At 35.7% G+C, this 20,580-nt stretch overlaps 1 protein-coding gene and 1 pseudogene across 1 annotated transcript; both read right to left on the bottom strand.

The window, feature by feature from the left end:
• Positions 1-457: 457 nt before the first annotated feature.
• LOC110295822 lies at positions 458-1,429 on the bottom strand (annotated as a pseudogene).
• A 16,367-nt stretch (positions 1,430-17,796) lies between these two features.
• Positions 17,797-18,760, bottom strand: LOC110295824 (taste receptor type 2 member 117-like). The gene is given in 2 exon segments (XM_021164199.1): positions 17,797-17,862; positions 17,864-18,760. Coding segments are annotated over 2 exon segments (963 nt in total).
• Between the last annotated feature and the right edge of the window lie 1,820 nt (positions 18,761-20,580).

Below are 20,580 nucleotides of genomic sequence, written 5' to 3' on the forward strand. Positions count from 1 at the left end.
ATATTATACCATACATTTCTTCTCCTAAGTTTGATTTACATATTGTATATTATATAGTTTCAATTATATGCTTCTATCATATTTTATAGATATTAACACATGATATAAGCCATAACTCAAAATCTCTGAGATTAATATTTGATTAAAAATTTATATAGTTTTGACATGTTTATGTTTTAATAGAATTAAGAAATAACCTTGTATGTCACCAGTGGTGGCACACCGCTGTAGTCCCAGCACTTGAGAGGCAGAGGCATGCAGATTTCTGAGTTCGAGGCCAGCCTGTCTACAGAGTGAGTTCCAGGACAGCAGGTCTACACAGAGAAATCCTGTCTCAACAAACAAACAAACAAACAAACAAAAAACCCTTATGCAAAACTTGGTAAGTTAATAATAGTTTAATTAGTGGTTGTTGTAAATAAAACACCAAATTTATTCAGTCAAAATCAAAGAATATTTAAGAATTGGAAGTGAAAGCACAAAGAGATTTTATCCCACATAATTTGGCCTGCATTTCAGCCTCCACAACACAGAGAGACAGGCCTGTCTCAGCTTTCTGTCTCCCAGAATCAAGACATATAAATAGGATGAAGGAAAAGCTATATATACAACCTGACAAAATACAACGAAAGGAGTTTTCTTTGTTAATTCATGTTTCCAAAGTTGTAGTAACAGTGACAGTATAAAAATGGAGTGTATTAAGAGAAAGGCAATCACTGTTTGCAAGGCTTTGAAGTGGGCCATTGTGCTGGCATCTCTGTATCCTTGAATATTCTGCTGTATCTTCTTGTGATGTGTTGACAGGAAGAAGATGAGCAGTAGAAAAGTTGAAAGGGACAAAATAAAGGGGACAGACCAAAAAAAATTTGAAGGCTTAACACCTGTATTTGACAATTTGGTAATAAGAAGTGAAGCTGTATGGTATGTTTATTTGATGATATTCATTTATACACATGTTAATCTCAAATTTAACTAGCAAAATATTTAACAAGAGGAACAGAGACACCAAAATTGTAACTGAAACTAATATTTGAACTCGCCATTTTAGATAGAGAAAAATAGAGTTAGAAAAATTGGCTATCTTGAGAAAATAAAAGACACCAAGGCATGTAGCAAGCCAGATGCTGATATGGTTAGATATAGTCCATAGAGTACTAGCAAATTGCACCATCGTTCTTGAACTAGCTAAATCTGCATGCAGTAGTAATCAGGAGATGTATTAGCATGAACTAGAGCAGACAAATTCTGGAAGTTGCCAAAGTGGTGAGGATTTGATTAACTAATGAAATTTTTTTCTCTTAACCTAAACTATACAGTGTACCAAGGCCATGAATCCATTTCCTATAAGTCCAATTATTAATTCAATGAATAAAATGGTTAGAAGTATGCTTTGGGAGATATCAAATGTTCCCTTCAAAGGATGCTCCATTTTATGTACTAGTTCTAAAGAATTACAAATATATTCATTTGAAGTGTGATTTTTAACGTGCAGTTTTGAAGATTTTTGATGATTTCTGAGTTCATTCTCATACAATATTTATACTTAAATCTCTCACATACATTATTAGAGGAACAAACATGGAGATATTACAGTGATGAAGTCTGAAGCTAATTCCATAAAAATATGTCTTGTCACACAGCTCAGGAAAGTCATACCAACAAAGATTAGCTCACACACAGCTCCTGTGGTATTTTCTAGCCAATGATAAAGAAAAGATTGGAAACTTACATGCTTTTGCACCAAGGAAAATAGAATGTGTTTCATTACCTACCTGTATTTGCTTCAATCTATGTATTTTCATATGACCTTTACTCTCCTGTGGAGGAGACTTTTAGAAATTATAATGAATATAAAGAAAGAACAAAATTTTAACAAATCTGAGACTCTCTTAGGTATAAGGCTTTATAAGTACAGCAACTTTCAGAGGCCTTATATATGATGTCCTTATCTTTCATATTCTTATCTCTGTAACATTGTCATGAGGATTTTTAATCTTCCAATATTAAGTATTAAAACAATATTTTCTCATTATCTCATATACGCATATACATCTGCACTATGTTCACCTGTAAGTATGTATTTATTGAGATTCAAATAATTTTAAAATTTTTCTATAATGTATCTACATTGGCCGATGTTATTGTGCAGATAGATCATGCTCATTATTGTCCAAGTTGGTCAGGTCATGTTTATTATGAGCTTTCCATGTTACCTGATGTAATAGGACTGCACTATCCATGAATGTAAGAAGGGAAATTTGTTGTGACAAATCAACAAAGATTAGTTCATCCGCAAAGTAAGACACCTCCTTATTTTTGGTCCCTCTTTTGAATGGTACAATAGATTCTTCCATTAGAAGTAAACATCATCAGATTGTAGTCACCTCTCCCTTAACGTTCCTCCAGCATCTGTACTGTAAACACAACTGATTGTTACCCAAGCAGAAGAAGAATGTCAGACATGCTGGGAAACATGAAGAAAGTACACTTTGATATAGTCATAATTCACTATCTAAAGAGAAATACAGAATGTAATTTGTTTGCCAAATATGGTGTAGATGGCAAAGAATAACATGTAATGATTTAAAGTCTCTGATTAATAATACTTTCAGTACCTGAAGCAATACTGCAGAAGGAAAGTAAACAATTTGAAGACTTAGAAATCTCCATCTTTTGGTTTGTAAGTTCCATGAAGAAGACCTAACAGACTGATGTGGGACATATTAGGGAAAACATCTAAGAATGGAACTACACACATACATTCAGTGTAGAGGCAGGATGTTCCCTGTAGCTTGAATCCTTCCAGGTAGCAAAATGAGGTAAAGTATGAAGAGAAGAAGGACTTTGGGCGGGGTTCAGTGGAATGAGTACTGATAGTAAGGCTCCAAGGTCTTTCAGGAAGGCCTCAGGATTAGGATTTCAAGCAAGAATTACACTCACCTGCACAGAGTTCTCCTGATATCTTTTATCCTGACTTGGAATCATAATAGTTTCTACCCAACAAACAACAGATCCTGGGGAGAGAGTGTTTCTATACAAGCTGAGAATGGCACACAGTATTATCCTAACATTTCACCTACAAGATACAATTAAAAGTCAGTATGAATTCAAAATAGTAAGTACAGTGCATTGGAAATGATGCACCTTAATGTTTGTCAATCATCGGTCAATATGTCAGAACTATCTTTAAAAGTAAGTGGGTCATAGCTAAGTTCCCTCACCTATTCCAAAGCCAGAGTTATTGTACCTGTTTTATCTATATTAATTGTATATTATTTTAATTTTTATTTATGACCAGTCGAAGCACTTATTACACAAAATTCAAATGCTAAAAGAAAGGCTTAATCAAGTAAAATTTCATTTCTTTCTCTATGCCAAAATAAGAGTGCTGTTAATAATTTGATGTGTTTATTTCGATCAATATTTTATGACATCTAAAGTGTCTCTGACAAGCAGAGCCAATTGCAACAGGTTTAGGACAACTGAATCACCTGGAAAGGAAACCCTTCAACTTGTTGAGCTGCAGGCCTTGCAGGTTATGTAATGCAATACAAGTCTCTAGCTCTAATGACCCATGCTACGGTGAGGTTTTTTGGTTTTTGGTTTTTGTTTGTTTGTTTTATGTAGCTGTCTTTGAGCCACTTATGTTCCTATCAGTAATCCTTAATGTTTTCATTAGTAACCCCAATAAAACTCAATAGGTCCCAAGTTAAACTTTAGGATTTTGATTTCTCAGCAGTTCCAAATATGGAAGAGTAGATGTTTGTTCATGTCCCCAAAGGAGTATTTTCATATCACAGTATTTAAATCCAATTTGAAAGTGTTTGGTTACTCCCAAGAGTTTATGGGCATCACAATATGGAATTGTTTGATTAAAGGTAAAATGATGACACAAGGTTAGATAAGTATGAAAATGGATGTATCCCCTTGGGGATAGGGGCAAAAAGTATCAAAATAAAATATATGAAATTCTCAAAAACTAATAAAATAGTTTCAAAACATGGTAACTCCGTGATAACTTGTTACTTAGGCAAATCTCAGATGATCACAATTCCTGAAAATGTTAATTTTTTGTTGTGAACTAGGTACTGGGTTTCAAAATTTTACTAGCTGACATGATAAACCCAAAACTATGCATGGGTTTGCAAAAGGTATGCAGCAGTACAATGCAAGATAATATGCTTCTTCTGCATGTTAGTAAACCAGATTATAAGCTTCAAGTGAAATATTATCTTGGAAGATGAAGAAAGCTATCCATGAAATTCATGAATGGGGCAAATTTGTTCTTTTTTGGGAATAATAAAACAGCATGGAAATCGTTGTATATTACATTGCTGTCATTTTTGTTTGAGCTTAGTCAAATAATTAAGGAAAAGAACTTTAACACATGACTAGATACCAAAGAATGATGGAATTTCATGTTAGACATTGGATCCCAATTGCATGAACATGACAGGCAACATCTTTCAAACAAGAATCTGCATGCACTCTGTTTCTTTTTCCCTTAGCTTCTCTTTGACAAAAAACAGGGCACATTTTTAAATATATAATGCCAAAGAGACATGAAAGACAATATCTGAATGGTAGCTTCTCTCTTTCAGCTAGTGTAGTAGAGAATCTGGAATGAGATCGCCTTTGCTTTCCATTTATTTGTATAAGCTATGTCATCCCTTGAGTGTGAGCTTGACTTAACTCATTTCTAATAAAGAGAATAGAGCTATTGTATAGGGATATCAATCCTGGCAGTGCTTGTTTTGTTGTCTTCCTGAAGGCAGAAAGGTCTCAAATTATCAAATTTATCTAAATTTCAGGTTCTCTAAATATGATCATTTTTCTATTTATACCCTTTGAAAAGGCATAGCTTCTCTGGACAAAATTCAATGAAGATCTGAATCCTGACAATGCCCTAGTGAACTTCAAAATTGGGTTAGCTTCCACTTTTTTCCCCAAACTAATGACAGGGAGATTTTAAGTTTATAAATATATAAAAAAACATTAGAGTCAGTTGTAATTAAATTAAGCTTTACCTCAATCTTTTTGCTTAGAGCTATCCAGTTGGGAATGGTTTGTTTTAAAACCATGAATAATAAATACTTCAAAGACAGAGCTCATGAAGTTTTCTTATCAATAATCCTCAAATAATAGATACAAAAATAACAAAACCAAAACCAATCATTTTTATAATAGAAACTTTATGTAAGTATTTTAGTTATGATCTTGACACTCTCTGGAAGTGACTCTACATTTCATCAATATCAGAAACATGCTTACTAAGAAAAGAATATAGGTAAATCAATCACCTGTAATAAATTGGACCCAAAGGCTAAAGAGTAAATATATATATATTGCTGTGGATCTTAATGACATTGTTGTCCTGAAGAAGTCTGGACAAAATTTGGACAGCTGACTTAAGAGAAATCCACCTCAGTATTTCCCATAACACCAGGACAGGAAGGAAAATTATCTCCATTTAGTTCACTGAAATCAGAGAACATAATTCCTGAAATTCAAATTCTCCAACCTGGCCTTAGATTCTACCTCATTGAATTCTATGATGCAGAGACAGTATTGCAACACATTCAAATAATTGAAATGGTTCTCATTTGCAAAACTAGTTTTAAAGGTCTCTTGATTCTTCAAATTTTAATGTTTTCTATGATACTCTGGGTATGGGTTTTAGCTCTATAGTTAAGGAGAACAATGTTTCATAAATCCAAATGAAAACCCAAAGAGAACAAAAAGTGATCATTTCAAGTAAGATTTCTGCTAAGTTAAAAGTTAATGAAATTTTTTTCTTTAAAAATAATATTAACTAAGTGTGGACAGCTTTGAGGATTTCTGATTCTCTTCTTCTCTTTTTCTCTCTTTTTCTCTCTTCTTCTCTCTTCTTCTCTCTTCTCCCTTCTCTCTTCTCCCTTCTCTCTTCTCTCTCTCTCTCTCTCTCTCTCTCTCTCTCTCTCTCTCTCTCTCTCTCTCTCTCTCTCTCTCTCTCTCTCTCTCTCTCTCTCCTTCCTCTACCCTGTCCCTTCTATCTTCCCTCATGCTAATTAAAAAAACTCTGAGTGGTGTGATATGGAATTACAACATGAATAACTTCTTTTATTTAGTATATTGATCCTAGAGTAAGAAGAGCTGAGTCTATCCTGTGACAAATTGGCAGACATACTGTCTTGCTGTCACCTTTAGATTGAACTCACCACACTGAGAGTGATGAGAGAAGCTCAGAATACTAGGAGAGTAAGAATTTACTAGGTTACTGATGGTCCTAGAATGCACAAGGCACAATTCTCTTATCCGGAGTTATTTAAGCAACAACAAACACTGGGGAGAGGAGAATGTTTTACTTCTGAGTTGCCTGTAAGGCGTGCATCTTTCCTAAGTGCTGACTTTTGCTGGGATAGAATTCTTACACATGCACCTATCCTGAGACACCCATGTCCCTGTAAGTAAGTGACCGCATTCCTATCCTCTCATAGACAACTCAAATAAACTCAATGGTTCAATAAGCTGAACATGGGTGAAATCATTATTTTTGTTTGTCGTTAGTGTTTTATCTGGGCTGAATGTGTACCCTGGAATACATCACATTACATCATTCTACAAATGTTGTTTGCTAATGACACACTAATTGTGAAAAGGCATTTTCATGGTAGGTGAATTAAACTCTATCTACTTATGTGTGACCTGTGAAACTATCAAATTTTGAAATGCAAAAATTTTATCACCTTCATAGTTAAATTGATATCTAAATTTATTATTCATTGACAATTCAAATGCTTTCTTTAATTTCATAATCATTTCTCTATCACTTTTATTTCATAGAGTATAGAATAATCACAACCAATATATGATACATAAAATCTAAATGATGTAAATAGAAAACCACAAAATATATGTAAAAATATGTATTCTATTTAAGTTGTAGCAAATTCCAATTTGCTCTAACAGAACAATCTCTACCAGAGTTACTATCTATGATTTCTGGATGAAATGAAAACATTCTCTACCTAAAAGATCTCTACAAGAGTCACTATGTGGAGATCTTTTAATACGTTTTAGAAAGACAAAAAGAAAATTTATCAGGAAATAGAGACACTGATTCTGAATTCTGTCTGTAATACCCTCAGGCCATTAAGTTTGCAATGTCAGCAAATAGTCACTTCATAACATATGAAAACAAGAACCATATAGATTCTTATTGGTCAATAAACTAATCTTTTTATTATATATTTTCTTTATTTACATTTCAAATGTTATCCCCTTTCCTAGTTTCCCCTCCGAAAATCTATCTTCGCCCCCCTCCCTGTGTTCCCCAACCCACCCACTCCTGCTTCCTGGCCCAGGCATTCCCCTATACTGGGGAATAGAACCTTCTCAGGACAAAGGACATATCCTCCCATTGATGATCAAATAGGCCAACCTCTGCTACATATGCAGCTAGAGTCATAGTCCATCCATATGTTTTCTTTGATTGGTGGTTTACTCCCAGGGAGCTGTCTGATTACTGGTTAGTTAATATTGTTCTTCCTAGGGGGCTGCAAACCTAGTCAGCTGCTTGGGTACTTTCTCTAATTCCTTCAATGGAGACCCTGTGCTTCATCTAATGGATGGCTGTGGGCATCCACTTCATTTGTTTGTTTGTTTGTTTGTTTGTTTGTTTGTTTGTCAAGACAGTGTTTCTCTGTATAGCCCTGACTGTCCTGGACCTCACTTTGTAGACCAGGCTGGACTTGAACTCAGAAATCCACCTGCTTCTGCATTCCAAGTGCTGGGATTAAAGGCGCACAGGGACTGGCTGAGCCTCTCTGGAGACAGCTATATCAGGCTCCTGTCAGCAAGCACTTGTTGGAATTCACAATAGTGTCTGGGTTTGGCAGTTGTTTATGGGATAGACCCCAAGGTGGGGCAGTTTCTGGATGGTCATTCCTTCAGTCTCTGCTCTGAAATTTGTCTCTGTAACTCTTTCCATGGATATTTTGTTCCTCCTTCTAAGAAGGATTGATGTGTCCACACTTTGGTCTTCCTTCTTCTTGAGTTTTATGTGATGTGCAAATTGTATCTTGGGTATTCTAAGATTCAGGGCTAATATCCACTCATCAGTGAGTGCATATCATGCGTGTTCTTTTGTGATTGGGTTACCTCCAGATGATATCCTCCAGATCTATCCATCTGTCTAAGATTTCATGAATTCATTGTTTTTAATAGCAGAGAAGTACCCCACTGTGTAAATGTACCACATTTTCTGTATCCATTCCTCTGTTGAGGGACATCTGGGTTCTTTCCAGCTTCTGGCTATTATAAATAATGCTGCTGTGAACACAGTGGAGCATTTGTCCTTATTACAACATGGAGCATCTTTTGGGTATATGCCCAGGAGTGGTGTTGTTGGATATTCCAGTAGCACTATGTCCAATTTTCTAAGGATTTCCAGAGTGGTTGAACCAGCTTGCAATCCCCAGCTAACAATGGAGGACAATCCCCCTGTCTCCACATCCTCGCCAGCATCTGCTGTCACCTGAATTTTTGATTTTAGCCATTCTGAACTGGTGTGAGGTGGAATCTCAGGGTTGTTTTGATGTGCATTTCCTTGATGATTAAGGATGTTGAACTATTTTTAGGGTCTTCTAATCCATTTGGTATTCTTCAACTGAGAATTCTTTGTTTAGCTCTGTACCCCATTTTTAATAGGGTTACTTAAATTTCTGGAGTCCAACTTCTTTAGTTCTTTATATATATTGGATACTAGCCCCCTATCAAATTTTGGATTGTAAAGACATTTTCCCAACTGTTGGTTAGCATTTTGTCTTACTGACAGCGTCCTTTGCCTTATAGAAGCTTTGCAATTTTAGGAGGTCCAATTTGTGTATACTTAATCTTACAGCACAAGCCATTATTGTTCTGTTCAGGAAATTTTCCCCTTTGCCCAAATCTTTGAGGCTCTTCCCCACTTTCTCCTCTAGAAGTTTCAGTGTCTCTGGTTTTATGTGGAGTTCCTTGATCCACTTAGACTTGAGTTTTGTTATATGCCCCAATATAGGGGAATGCCAGGGCCAAAAGAATGGGAATGGGTGGGTAGGGAAGTGGGGGGCGCTATGGGGGACTTTTGGGATAGCATTGGAAATGTAATTGAGGAAAATATGTAATAAAAATATTAAAAATCAAAAAAAAAACAAAAAAAACAAAAAACAAAAACAAAAACAAAACAAACAAACAAACAAAAAGAATGGATCAATTTACCTTCTTCTACATGCTAATCACCAGTTGAGCCACCATGATTTGATGAAAATGATGTCTTCTTTCCACTGGATAGTTTTAGCTCCTTTGTCAAAGATCAAGTGACCATAGGTGTGTGGATTCATTTCTGGGACTTCAGTTCTATTCCATTGATCTACCTGTCTGTCACTGTTCAAGTACTATGCAGTTTTTAATCACAATTGCTCTGTAGAACACCTTGAGGTCAGGCAGGGTGATCCCACAAGAGGTGCTTTTACTGTTGAGAATAGTTTTTGCTATCCTAAGTTTTGTTTGTTTGTTTGTTTGTTTCAGATGAATTTGCAAATTGCCCTTTCTAACTCTGTGAAGAATTGAGTTAAATGGGGATAGCATTGAATCCGTATATTGCTTTCCGCAAGATAGCCACTTTTACTATATTAATCCTGCCAATCAATGAGCATGGGAAATCTTTCCATCTTCTGAGATCTTTGATTTCTTTCTTCAGAGACTTGAAGTTCTTATCATACAGATCTTTCTCTTCCTTAGTAATAGTCACATCAAGGTATTTTATATAATTCATGACACTTTTGAAGGGGGTTGTTTCCCTAATTTCTTTCTCAGCCTGTTTATCCTTTGTGTAGAAAAAGGCCACTGATTTGTTTGAGTTAATTTTATATCCAGCTACTTCACTGAAGTTGTTTATCAGGTTTAGGAGTTCTCTGGTGGAATTTTTGGGGTCACTTATATATACTATCATATCATCTGCCAATAGTGATATTTTGACTTCTTTCTTTTCAATTTGTATTCCCTTGATCTCCTTTTGTTGTCAAATTGCTCCTCTAGGACTTCAAGTACTATATTGAATAGGTAGGGAGAAAATGGGCAGCCTTGTCTAGTCCCTGATCTTAGTGGGATTGCTTCAAGTTTCTCTCCATTTAGTTTGCTGCTGGCTACTGGTTTGCTGTATATTGCTTTTATTATGTTCATATATGGGCCTTGAACTCCTGATCTTTCGAAGAGTCTTATCATAAATAATTGTTGGATTTTTGTCGAATGTTTCTCAGCATTTAATGAGGTCATCATGTGGTTTTTGTCTTTGAGTTTGTTTACATAGTAGATTACGTTGATGGATTTCTGTACAGTGAACCATTCCTGCATGCCTGGGATGAAGCCTACTTGATCATGATGGATGATCCTTTTCATGTGTTCTTGGATTTGTTTTGTGAGAATTTTATTGAGTATTTCTGAATATTCTAATATTCATAAGGGAAATTGGTCTGAATTTGTCTTTCTTTGTTGGATCTCTGTGTGGTTTACGTATCAGAGTAATTGTGGCTTTCTAGAATGAACTAGGTAGAGTACCTTCTGTTTCTATTTTGGGGAATAGTTTGAGGAGTATTGGATTTAGGTCCTCTTTGAAGGTCTGATCGAACTCTGCACTAAGCCCATCAGGTCTTGGGCTTTGTTTTTTGTTGGGAGAATTTTAATGACCATTTCTATTTGGGGGGCAATATGGAAGTGTTTTGATCGATAATTTGATCCTGTTTTAACTTTGGTACCTGGTATCTGTCTAGAAAATTGTTCATTTCTTCCCGATTTCCCAGTTGTGTGGAGTATCACCTTAAGTAGTAGGATCTAATGATGTTTTGAATTTCCTCAGTTTCTGTTGTTATGTATCCCTTTTCATTTCTGATTTTGTTAATTAGGATACTGTCCCTGTGCCCTCTAGTTAGTCTAACTAAGGGTTATCTATCAAGATGTTTTTCTCGAAGAACCAGCTCTGGGTTTCGTTGATTTGTTGAATAATTCTTTTTGTTTCTATTTGGTTTACTTCAGCCCTGAGTTTGATTATTTTCTGCCATCTACTCCTCTTGGGTGAATTTACTTATGTTTGCTCTAGAGATTTTAGGTGTGCTATAAAGCTGCTCATATATGGTCTTCCAGATTCTTTTTGAAGCTACTCAGAACTACGAGTTTTCTTCTTAGGACTACTTTTATTGTGTCCCATAAATTTGGATATGCTATGGCTTCATTTTCATCAAACTTTAAAAAGTCTTTAATTTCTTTATTTCTTCCTTGACTAAGTTATCACTGAGTAGAGTGTTGTTCAGCTTCTCCATGTATGTGGGCTTTCTATTATTTATGTTTTTATTGAAGATCAGCCTTAGTCCATGGTGATCTGATAGGATGCATGGGACTTTTTCAATATTTTTGTATCTGTGAAGCCTGTTTTTTTTTTTAATCAATTATATGGTCAGTTTTGGAGAAGGTGCCATGAGGTGCTGAGAAAAAGGCAAAACCTTTTGTTTTAAGATAAAATGTTTTATAGATATCAGTTAAATCCATTTGTTTTATAACTTCTGTAAGTTTCACTGTGTCCTTGTTTAGTTTCTGTTTCCAGGATCTGTCCATTTATGAGAGTGGGGTGTTGAAGTCTCCCACTATTATTGTGTGTGGTCTAATATGTGTTTTCAGCCATACTAAAGTTTCTTTGATGAATGTGGCTGCCCTTGCACTTGGAGCATAGATATTCAGAATTGAGAGTTCATCTTGGTAAAATTTACCCCTGATCCGTATGAAGTGTCCCTCGTTATCTTTTTTCATAACTTTAGGTTGAAAGTTCATTTTATTCAATATTAGAATAGCTACTCCAGCTTGTTTCTTCAGACCATTTGGTTGGAAAATTGTTCTCCAGTCTTTTACCCTGAGGTAGTGTCTGTCTTTGTCACTGAGGTGGATTTCCTGTAAGCAGCAAAATGTTGAGTCCTGTTTAAGTAACCAGTCTGTTAATCTATATCTTTTTATTGAGGAATTGAGTCCATTGATATTAAGAGATACTAAGGAAAAGTAATTGTTGCTTCCTGTTATTTTTGTTATTACAGTTGAAATTTTGTTCATGTGGCTATCTCTTTTTAGGTTTGTTGAAAGATTACTTTCTTGCTTTTTCTAGAGCATAGTTTCTCTCCTTGTGTTGGAGTTTTCGCTTTATTAAAATAAATAATTAATAAATAAATAATCCAGCCTTTGAAGGGCTGGATTTGTGGAAAGATATTGTATAAATTTTGTTTTGTCATGGAATATTTTGTTTTCTCCATCTATAGTAATTGAGAGTTTTGCTGGGTATAGTATCTTGGGCTGGCATTTGTGCTCTCTTAGGTCTGTATGACAACTGCCCAATATCTTCTGGCTTTCATAGTCTCTGGGGAGAAATCTGGTGTAATTCTGATAGGTATGGCTTGATATGTTACTTCACCTTTTTACCTTACTCCTTTAATATTCTTTCTTTGTTTTGTGCATTTGATGTTTTGATTATTAAGTGACAGGAAGAGTTTCTTGTCTGATCTAAACTATTTGGAATTCTTTAGGTTTTTTATATGTTCATGAGCATCTCTTTTTTAGGGTGGGGAAATTTTCTTCTATAGTTTTGTTGAAGATATTTACTGGCCCTTTAAATTGGAAATCTTCCTTCTCATCTATAACTATTATCCTTAGGTTTGGTCTTCTTATTGTGTCCTGGATTTCCTGGATTTTAGGGGTTAGGATCTTTTTGCATTTCACATTTTCTTTGCTGTGTCAATGTTTTCTATGGTATCTTCTGCCCCTGAGATTCTCTCTTCTATCTCTTTTATTCTGTTTGTTATACTTGTATCTATGGCTCCTGACTTCTTACCTAGGTTTTCTTTTTCCAGAGTTGTCTCCCTTTGTGATTTCTTTTTTTCCTTTTTTCTTTTTATACTGTTTTTTATTTTTTATAATATTTTTATTAGATATTTCCTTTTTATACATTTCAAATGATATCCTGAAAGTCCCCTATACCCTCCCCCTGCCCTGCTCCCCTACCCACCCACTCCCACTTCTTCGCCCTGGCATTCCCCTGGACTGGGGCATATAAAGTTTGCAATACAAAGGGGCTTCTCTTCCCAGTAATGGCCAACTAGGCCATCGTCTGCTACATATGCAGCTAGAGACATGAACTCTGGGGGTACTGGTTAGTTCATATTGTTGTTCCACCTATAGGGTTGCAGACCCCTTCAGCTCCTTGGGTGCTTTCTCTATCTTCTCCATTGGGGGCCCTGTGTTCCATCTTATAGATGACTGTGAGCATCCACTTCTGTATTTGACAGACACTGGCATAGCCTCATATGAGACAGCTATGCCAGGGTCCCTTCAGCAAAATCTTGCTGGCATATGCAATAGTGTCTGGTTTTGGTAGCTGATTATAGGATGGATCCCCGGGTGGGGTAGTCTCTGGATAGACCATCCTTTCTTTCATCTTAGCTCCAAATTTGTCTCTGTAACTCCTTTCATGGATATTTTGTTCCCTATTCTAAGGAGGAATGAAGTATCCACATGTTGGTCTTCCCTCTTCTTGATTGCCTTGTGTTTTTCAAAATTGTATCTTGGGTGTTCTGTTTCTGAGCTAATATTCACTTATCAGTGAGTGCATATCTAATGACTTCTTTGTGATTGGTTTACCTCACTAAGGATGATATCCTCCAGACACATCCATTTGTCCAAGAATTTCATAAATTCATTGTTTTTAATAGCTGATTAGTACTCCATTGTGTAAATGTACCACATTTACTATATCCATTCTTCTGTAGAGGGACATCTGGGTTCTTTCCAGCTTCTAGCTATTATAAATAAGGCTGCTATGAACATAGTAGAGCATGTGTCCTTCTTACCAGTTAGAACATCTTCTGGATATGTGCCCAGGAGAGTTATTACTGGATCTTCCGGTAGTATTATGTCCAATTTTCTGAGGAACCTACAGACTGACTTCTAGAGTGGTTGGACAAACTTGCAATCCCACCAGCAATAGAGGAGTATTCCTCTTTCTCCACATCCTTGCCAGCATCTGCTGCTACTTAAATTTTTGATCTTAACCATTCTGACTGGTGTGAGGTGGAATCTCAAGGTTGTTTTGATTTTCATTTCCCTGATGACTTAGGATGTTGAACATTTTTTCAGGTGCTTTTCAGCCATTCGGTATTCGTCAGTTGAGAATTCTTTGTTTAGCTCTGTACCCCATTTTTAATGGGGTTATTTGAATTTCTGGAGTCCAGCTTCTTAAGCTCTTTGTATACATTGGATATTAGTCCCCTATCAGATTTAGGATTGGTAAAAATCCTTTCCCAATCTGTTGGTGGCCTCTTTGTCCTATTGACAGTGTCTTTTGCCTTATAGAGGCATTGCAATTTTTTTGTTTGTTTGTTTGTTTGTTTTGTTTTTTTGAGACAGGGTTTGTCTGTATAGCCCTGGCTGTCCTGGAGCTCACTTTGTAGACCAGGCTGGCCTCGAACTCAGAAATCCGCCTGCCTCTGCCTCCCGAGTGCTGGGATTAAAGGAGTGCGCCACCACGCCCGGCTCGGCATTGCAATTTTATGAAGTCCCATTTGTCAGTTCTTGATCTTTCAGCACAAGCCATTACTGTTCTATTTAGGATCCCCCCCCCCCGTGTCCATATGTCTGAGGCTTTTCCCCACTTTCTCCTCTATTAATTTCAGTGTCTCTGGTTTTATGTGGAGGTCTTTGATCCACTTAGACTTGAGTTTTTACTAGGAAATAAGACTGGATCAATTCGCATTCTTCTACATGATAACCACCAGTTGTTCCAGCACCATTTGTTGAAAATGCTGTCTTTTTTCCATTGGATGGTTTTAGCTACCTTGTCAAATTGTGAGCTCTTTATTGTCTCTACTTCCATTTTTAGATCCTGGATGGTTTTGTTCAATTCTTTCATCTGTTTGGATGTGTTCTCCTGTGTTTCTTTAAGGAAGTTATTTATGTCTTTCTTATAGTCCTCCATCATCATCATGAGAAGTGACTTTAGATCCATATCTTGCTTTTCTTTTATGATGGTGTATCCAAGATTTGCTGTGGTGGGAGTATTGGGTTCTGATGATGCCAAGTAACCTTAGTTTATGTTGCTTCTGTTTTTATGCCTGCCTCCCACCACTTCATTATCTCAAGTGCTCCCTGCCCTAGATATATCTGATTGGAGCCTGTCCTTCCTGTAACCCTTGTTTAGTCAGAACTTAACAGATTCCAGCTTTCTTTGTGATCCTGGGATTCTGGGATCCTGCAATGCTGAGATTCTGTGTGTGTCAGAGTTCTTGGCAGTCAATCTTCCTCTGAGACCCTGAGATCCTGTTGTGGCCAAGCTCCTGGGAATCCTGGGATCCTATGATCCTGGGATCCTAACATCCTGGGCATTTTAGAATGTCTGGAAGTGGTACATCCTCTGGAGACCATGGGGCTGTCTGCTGAGTTTGAAACCAAGGTAGACCAGCACCAACAGGAAGAAACCTGACCCACTGGTTGGACGGGATTCTTGTGTCCATGCTTCTGGTCGTCCCTGGTAGCCCTGGTTCTGTTGGAACAGATGTGGTTTTCCAATCACCAGTGATCCTAAGATCCTGGGCCTGCTAGGGTGCCTGTGGGGTGCGGAGTCCTCTGGGGACTGTAGGACTGTCCGCCAAGTTTGGGTACAAGGTGGCCTGGCACTGGTACAAGGTGGCCTGGCACTGGCCTAATAAATTAATCTTATCAATTATATTTTGACATTCCATTTCACCTTCATATTGTCAAATTTTTCATTTATTTCTTAGCATTAATCTAACACATTAAATAAAGATGCAGACATTAATTGAATATCACACAGAAATAATCACTGTAATATATTAATTATAGTTTAGGTTTATACTGGGTCTTTCTAAGTAGCCTTAAGTAAAATGAAGATCATTGTCCAACAAAGTTGCCCTTACATCGTAGGTTTCCATTATCTCTGTCTTTCAAGTGTTGGGATTCGGTCATGTGCTATCACATCTGACAGCTGTTGATGACATTTCACAATTCTTATTTGGTTTAGCGACCAAACACAATTATATTTATATATTTTGTTGTTGCAGCCAGCCAGCAGCTCACATGTCTGGGTTCTAACCTGAAAGGCATCCTGGAATCTGGAAGAGAAAAGGGGGCTAGGTGACGTGAGAAAGATGAAACCAAGACAATGGTCTGATCAAGGTTCAATTTTACTATTCCAGACACTGGGTTATGAAGCAGGGGAAAGGGACCCATTCCCGCCAAATCATCCTGGAGGCCAGTTTCAGGTGACCACGTGTTTGGCTCTGGAACAGCCAGGCGGCAGGCAGCAGTGGGAGTGGCAGAAAGATAGGGCAGCAGGTTCCACCTCATGCTCTCTTCTTGCTAATAGTGAAACCTGAGCAACCAGGTTTCAGGCTGAGGGGAGGGGGAGATTACATTTTGTTTGTTTTTTGTAGGAATAATATTAGTCCAACAGTTATAAACCTGGACAAGAAGCCTTAAATTTTTAGAATAGTGATACAAAACCTTACAAAAGAAAACATGCCAAGTAGAAGAATATAAATCTTGGACAGCTTGTAAAAGATGTTAAATTTGTTTATTTCAGAGCTCTGGTTTCTCATTAAAATTTATTCAAGTGGTAAAATAGGTAGTTATTAATTATAAATATTTTTTAAATAAATGAATGCATATTGTGTGGAGTATGGAAAAGTATATTTTAGATTTGATACAGAAATTTTTAATAATAAAATTATGACTGAACAATGCATTCTTCATCTTTAGTACAATTCAGAATCATATCATACTCACGATATAACTGCATAAAATAGTTGGCATCTCAACAAGTTCTACTGCCTATTTATCATATTGTACAACTAACTATTTGGCATTGTTGCATTAATTCATTTAATTGTATAGGTTTTTAAATGTTAATATACAATAAATATTAAGAACAGGTACATATAAGAAGATCTGGTGTTGATAAAAATAAATTACTACACATGATATTATGGTAATTCAATCAAAATTAATATTTAAATATATATTTTAAAACTATCATAAACATTTATTTCTTGTACTAGGGCAATAAAATAAAATAGATTACACTGTTACCTAAAGTAACAAGCATTGCACATAGAAATGTAAATTACATTGTTTTTATACCCATGAAAGTATTTAATAATAGTTGATAATGAAATTAATAAAAATCTATTTAACACAAACACAGGAGCCTGATAGATCCAAAGAATTGACCAAAATATTTCCAAATTGGGCTCTGTATTTAATAAACTACCCTTATTCCTACTCTTTTAATTTCATATTATACTACATATTATTTCTCCAAAGTTTTATTCACATATTTTATATTATATTCTTTCACTTATATGCTTTTATCACAGTTCGTTATGTATATTAAGACATATACAGCATAGTCTATAAGTCAAAATTTCCATGACTGATGGTTGATAGATAATAAGTAAAATTTTGATATATTTATATTTTAGTGGGTTGATAGATAATAGGTAAAATTTTGATATATTTATATTTTAGTGAGGTCCTTTTATGATATGTATATTAAGAAATAACCTTGTATACAACTAGCTAAATTATTAATAGTTTTAATTAGTGATAATTGCAAGCAGAAATCAATTTCATGCGGTCAAAATTAAAGAATATTTAAAATGTAAAATGAAAAATACAAAAGACATTTGTATCAATTAATTTTTGTCTAGAATACACAACATAGTCTAAAGTACTTTAGTGATCTAAAGTTTCTACATAGTGTAGCCTGAATTTCAGCTGTGATAATACAGAGAGGCAGGCAGGCCTGTCTCAGCTTTATGTCTCCTACAATCAGAATATATGAATGGAATGTTGGAAAAGCTATATATACAACCTCACAAAATATAATGAAAAGATTTTTCTTCAGTAATTCATATTTCCAAATTTGTATTAAGACAGACAGAATAAAAGTGGAATATAGTAGGAAAAATGCAATCACAGTTTGTAGGGCTTTGAAGTGGGCAGTGGTTCTGGCATCTCTGCTTCCCTGAACATGCTGCTGCATCCTCTGGTGATGTGTCCACAGGGAGAAGATGAGCAGGAGAAGAGTTGACAGTGACAAAACAAAGGGGACAGACAGGAAAATAATGTGAAGGCTTAACACCTGCCTGTGACACTTTGCATAGTAATAAGAACTGAAGCTGCATGATATGTTTCTTTGATATTCATTTATGCATATGCTTATTTCCAAGTTAATTAATAAAATATTTAAAATCAGGAGGAGCAGTGACACCAGCAGTGTAACTGAAACTACTTTTTCAACTCTCCACTTTAGATAAAGAAAAAAGGAGTTAGAAAAATTGGATATCTTGAGAAAATAAAGGACACTGAGGCATGTAGAAAGCCAGATACTGAAATGATTGACTATAATCCAAACATTATTACTGACTTGTGTCATCCTTGAAGTCATAGGAATATCAGAATATGAAAAGAATATGACTAAACTTATAAGCAATAAACTGAGATGAAAAATTCTGGAGATTGCCAAAGCAGTGAGAATTTTATTAACTAAGGACATTTTCTTTCTCTTAACCCAGTCCATACAGTGCACCAGGGCCATGAACCCATTTCCTAAAATTCCAATTATTAATTCAAAGATTAAAATGATTGCAAGTATGCTATGGCAGATAACAAATATTGTCTTTAAAAGATGCTGCATTTTATATATTATAAAGATTTGCTCACATTTCCATTTGAAATATAATTTTTAAAAATGACATTTAGAAAATTTTTGTCACTCTCTGAGTTGGTTCTCATAACATTTTTTTTGTAACTCTGCCTACACAGTAAAAGAGGACCAAACATACAGGTTTGACAGTGTCAGAGTCTGAATCTCTTTCCGTGATAATGTGTCTCCTCACACAACTCAGAAGTGCCAGACAAGAACTGCTTTGCTCACGCACAGCTCCTGTAGAATTTTTTTGGACAATGATAAAGTAAAGGTTGGAAACTCATGCTTGCATGAAGATAAAAACACATTATTTTCATCACTTACTTACATTTTGATCAGTGTATATATTTCTATGACTGTTTTGTGCAAGACATTTTTAAAAATCCTCAAATATATAAAAAAACTACAAAATATTAACACATATGGGACTTTCTTAGTTATAAGGCTTTATAAGTACTGCAAATTTCAGAGACCTTGCCATATGAGGTCCTTAACTCTCTTATTCTGATGTTTCACAATTTCATAAGGATCTTTAATCTTTTAATATTAAGTAGTAAAAATAATATTATCTTCTTATCTCACATTCATGAATACATATATACAATGTTCACACATAAGTACATGTTTATTGAGATTTAAATATTTTTAAAGTTTTTTTATAGTTTATCCACATTGGTCAATAGTTATTGTACATATAGATTGTGCTTAGTATTGTACAAGTTGGTCAGGTCATGCTTTTAATATACTTTACCTGTTACCTGATGCAATAGGTCTTTGCTATCCCTGAATTTAAGATGGAAAACTCTTCGTATGCTGTGACCAATCAAGATGAGGATTAGCTAATCCACAAAGCAAGACAACTCCTTATTTCTATCAAGAAACACCACCAGATTGTATCCAACTCCAATCAACTGCTTCCAGTGCCTGCATTGTAAAGGTAACTGTCACCAAAGAAGATGAAGGATGTCGTAGATGCTGGGATAGATGAAGAATGAGCAATTGGATACACTGATAATTCAGTATCTAAAGAGCAATAAAAGACTTAATGAACCAAATTTAAGAGTGGTTGCCAAATGTAGTATAGCTGGCAGTGAACATGAAGTGATTTGAAATTGTTGATAATAGTACATTCAGACTCTGAAGGAACCCTGGGCAAAGTAAGTAAACAATCTGAAGATTCAGAATTATCCATCATTTTCATGGTAAGATTCATTCATGTAGATAGGATGTTGGTAACAGGATGGTGTGGCACATATCATGGAAACATCTAAGGATGGAAAGACACACATACCTTCAGTGTAGAGGCAGGATGTTCGCTGTGGCTCATCTCCTTCCAGGTAGGAAAATTAGTTCAAGTCTGAAAAGAAACAAATAGAAACAGGACAAGGGGTGGAGCTGAGTGGAGTGTGTAATAATAGAGGGAATTCATGGGATTTAAGGAAATCCTCAGAACTTGGATGTCCAGCAAGAATTACACTGACCTGAATGGAGCTTTTACTGATAACTTTCATTCTGTTGGTCATAGTTTCCACCTGACCAACAATAGATCCTGGAGAGTCTTTCTAAACAAGAATGGCATGCAGCATTATTCTCACATTTCATCTAAAATTTTTTTTAAAGTCAGCTTGAAATTTTCAAAATCCAGAAATTGGAAATGATACACTTTACTGTTTGTCAATCATCTGTCAATATACCAGAACTTTCTTTAAAAGAAGTGGACCCAAATATAGCTGTCTCTTGTGAGACGATGCCGGGGCCTAGCAAACACAGGAGTGGATGTTCACAGTCAGCTATTGGATGTATCACAG

The sequence above is a fragment of the Mus caroli genome, chromosome 6 (genome assembly GCF_900094665.2).
Source record: "Mus caroli chromosome 6, CAROLI_EIJ_v1.1, whole genome shotgun sequence".
Classification (NCBI taxonomy): Eukaryota; Metazoa; Chordata; class Mammalia; order Rodentia; family Muridae; genus Mus; species Mus caroli.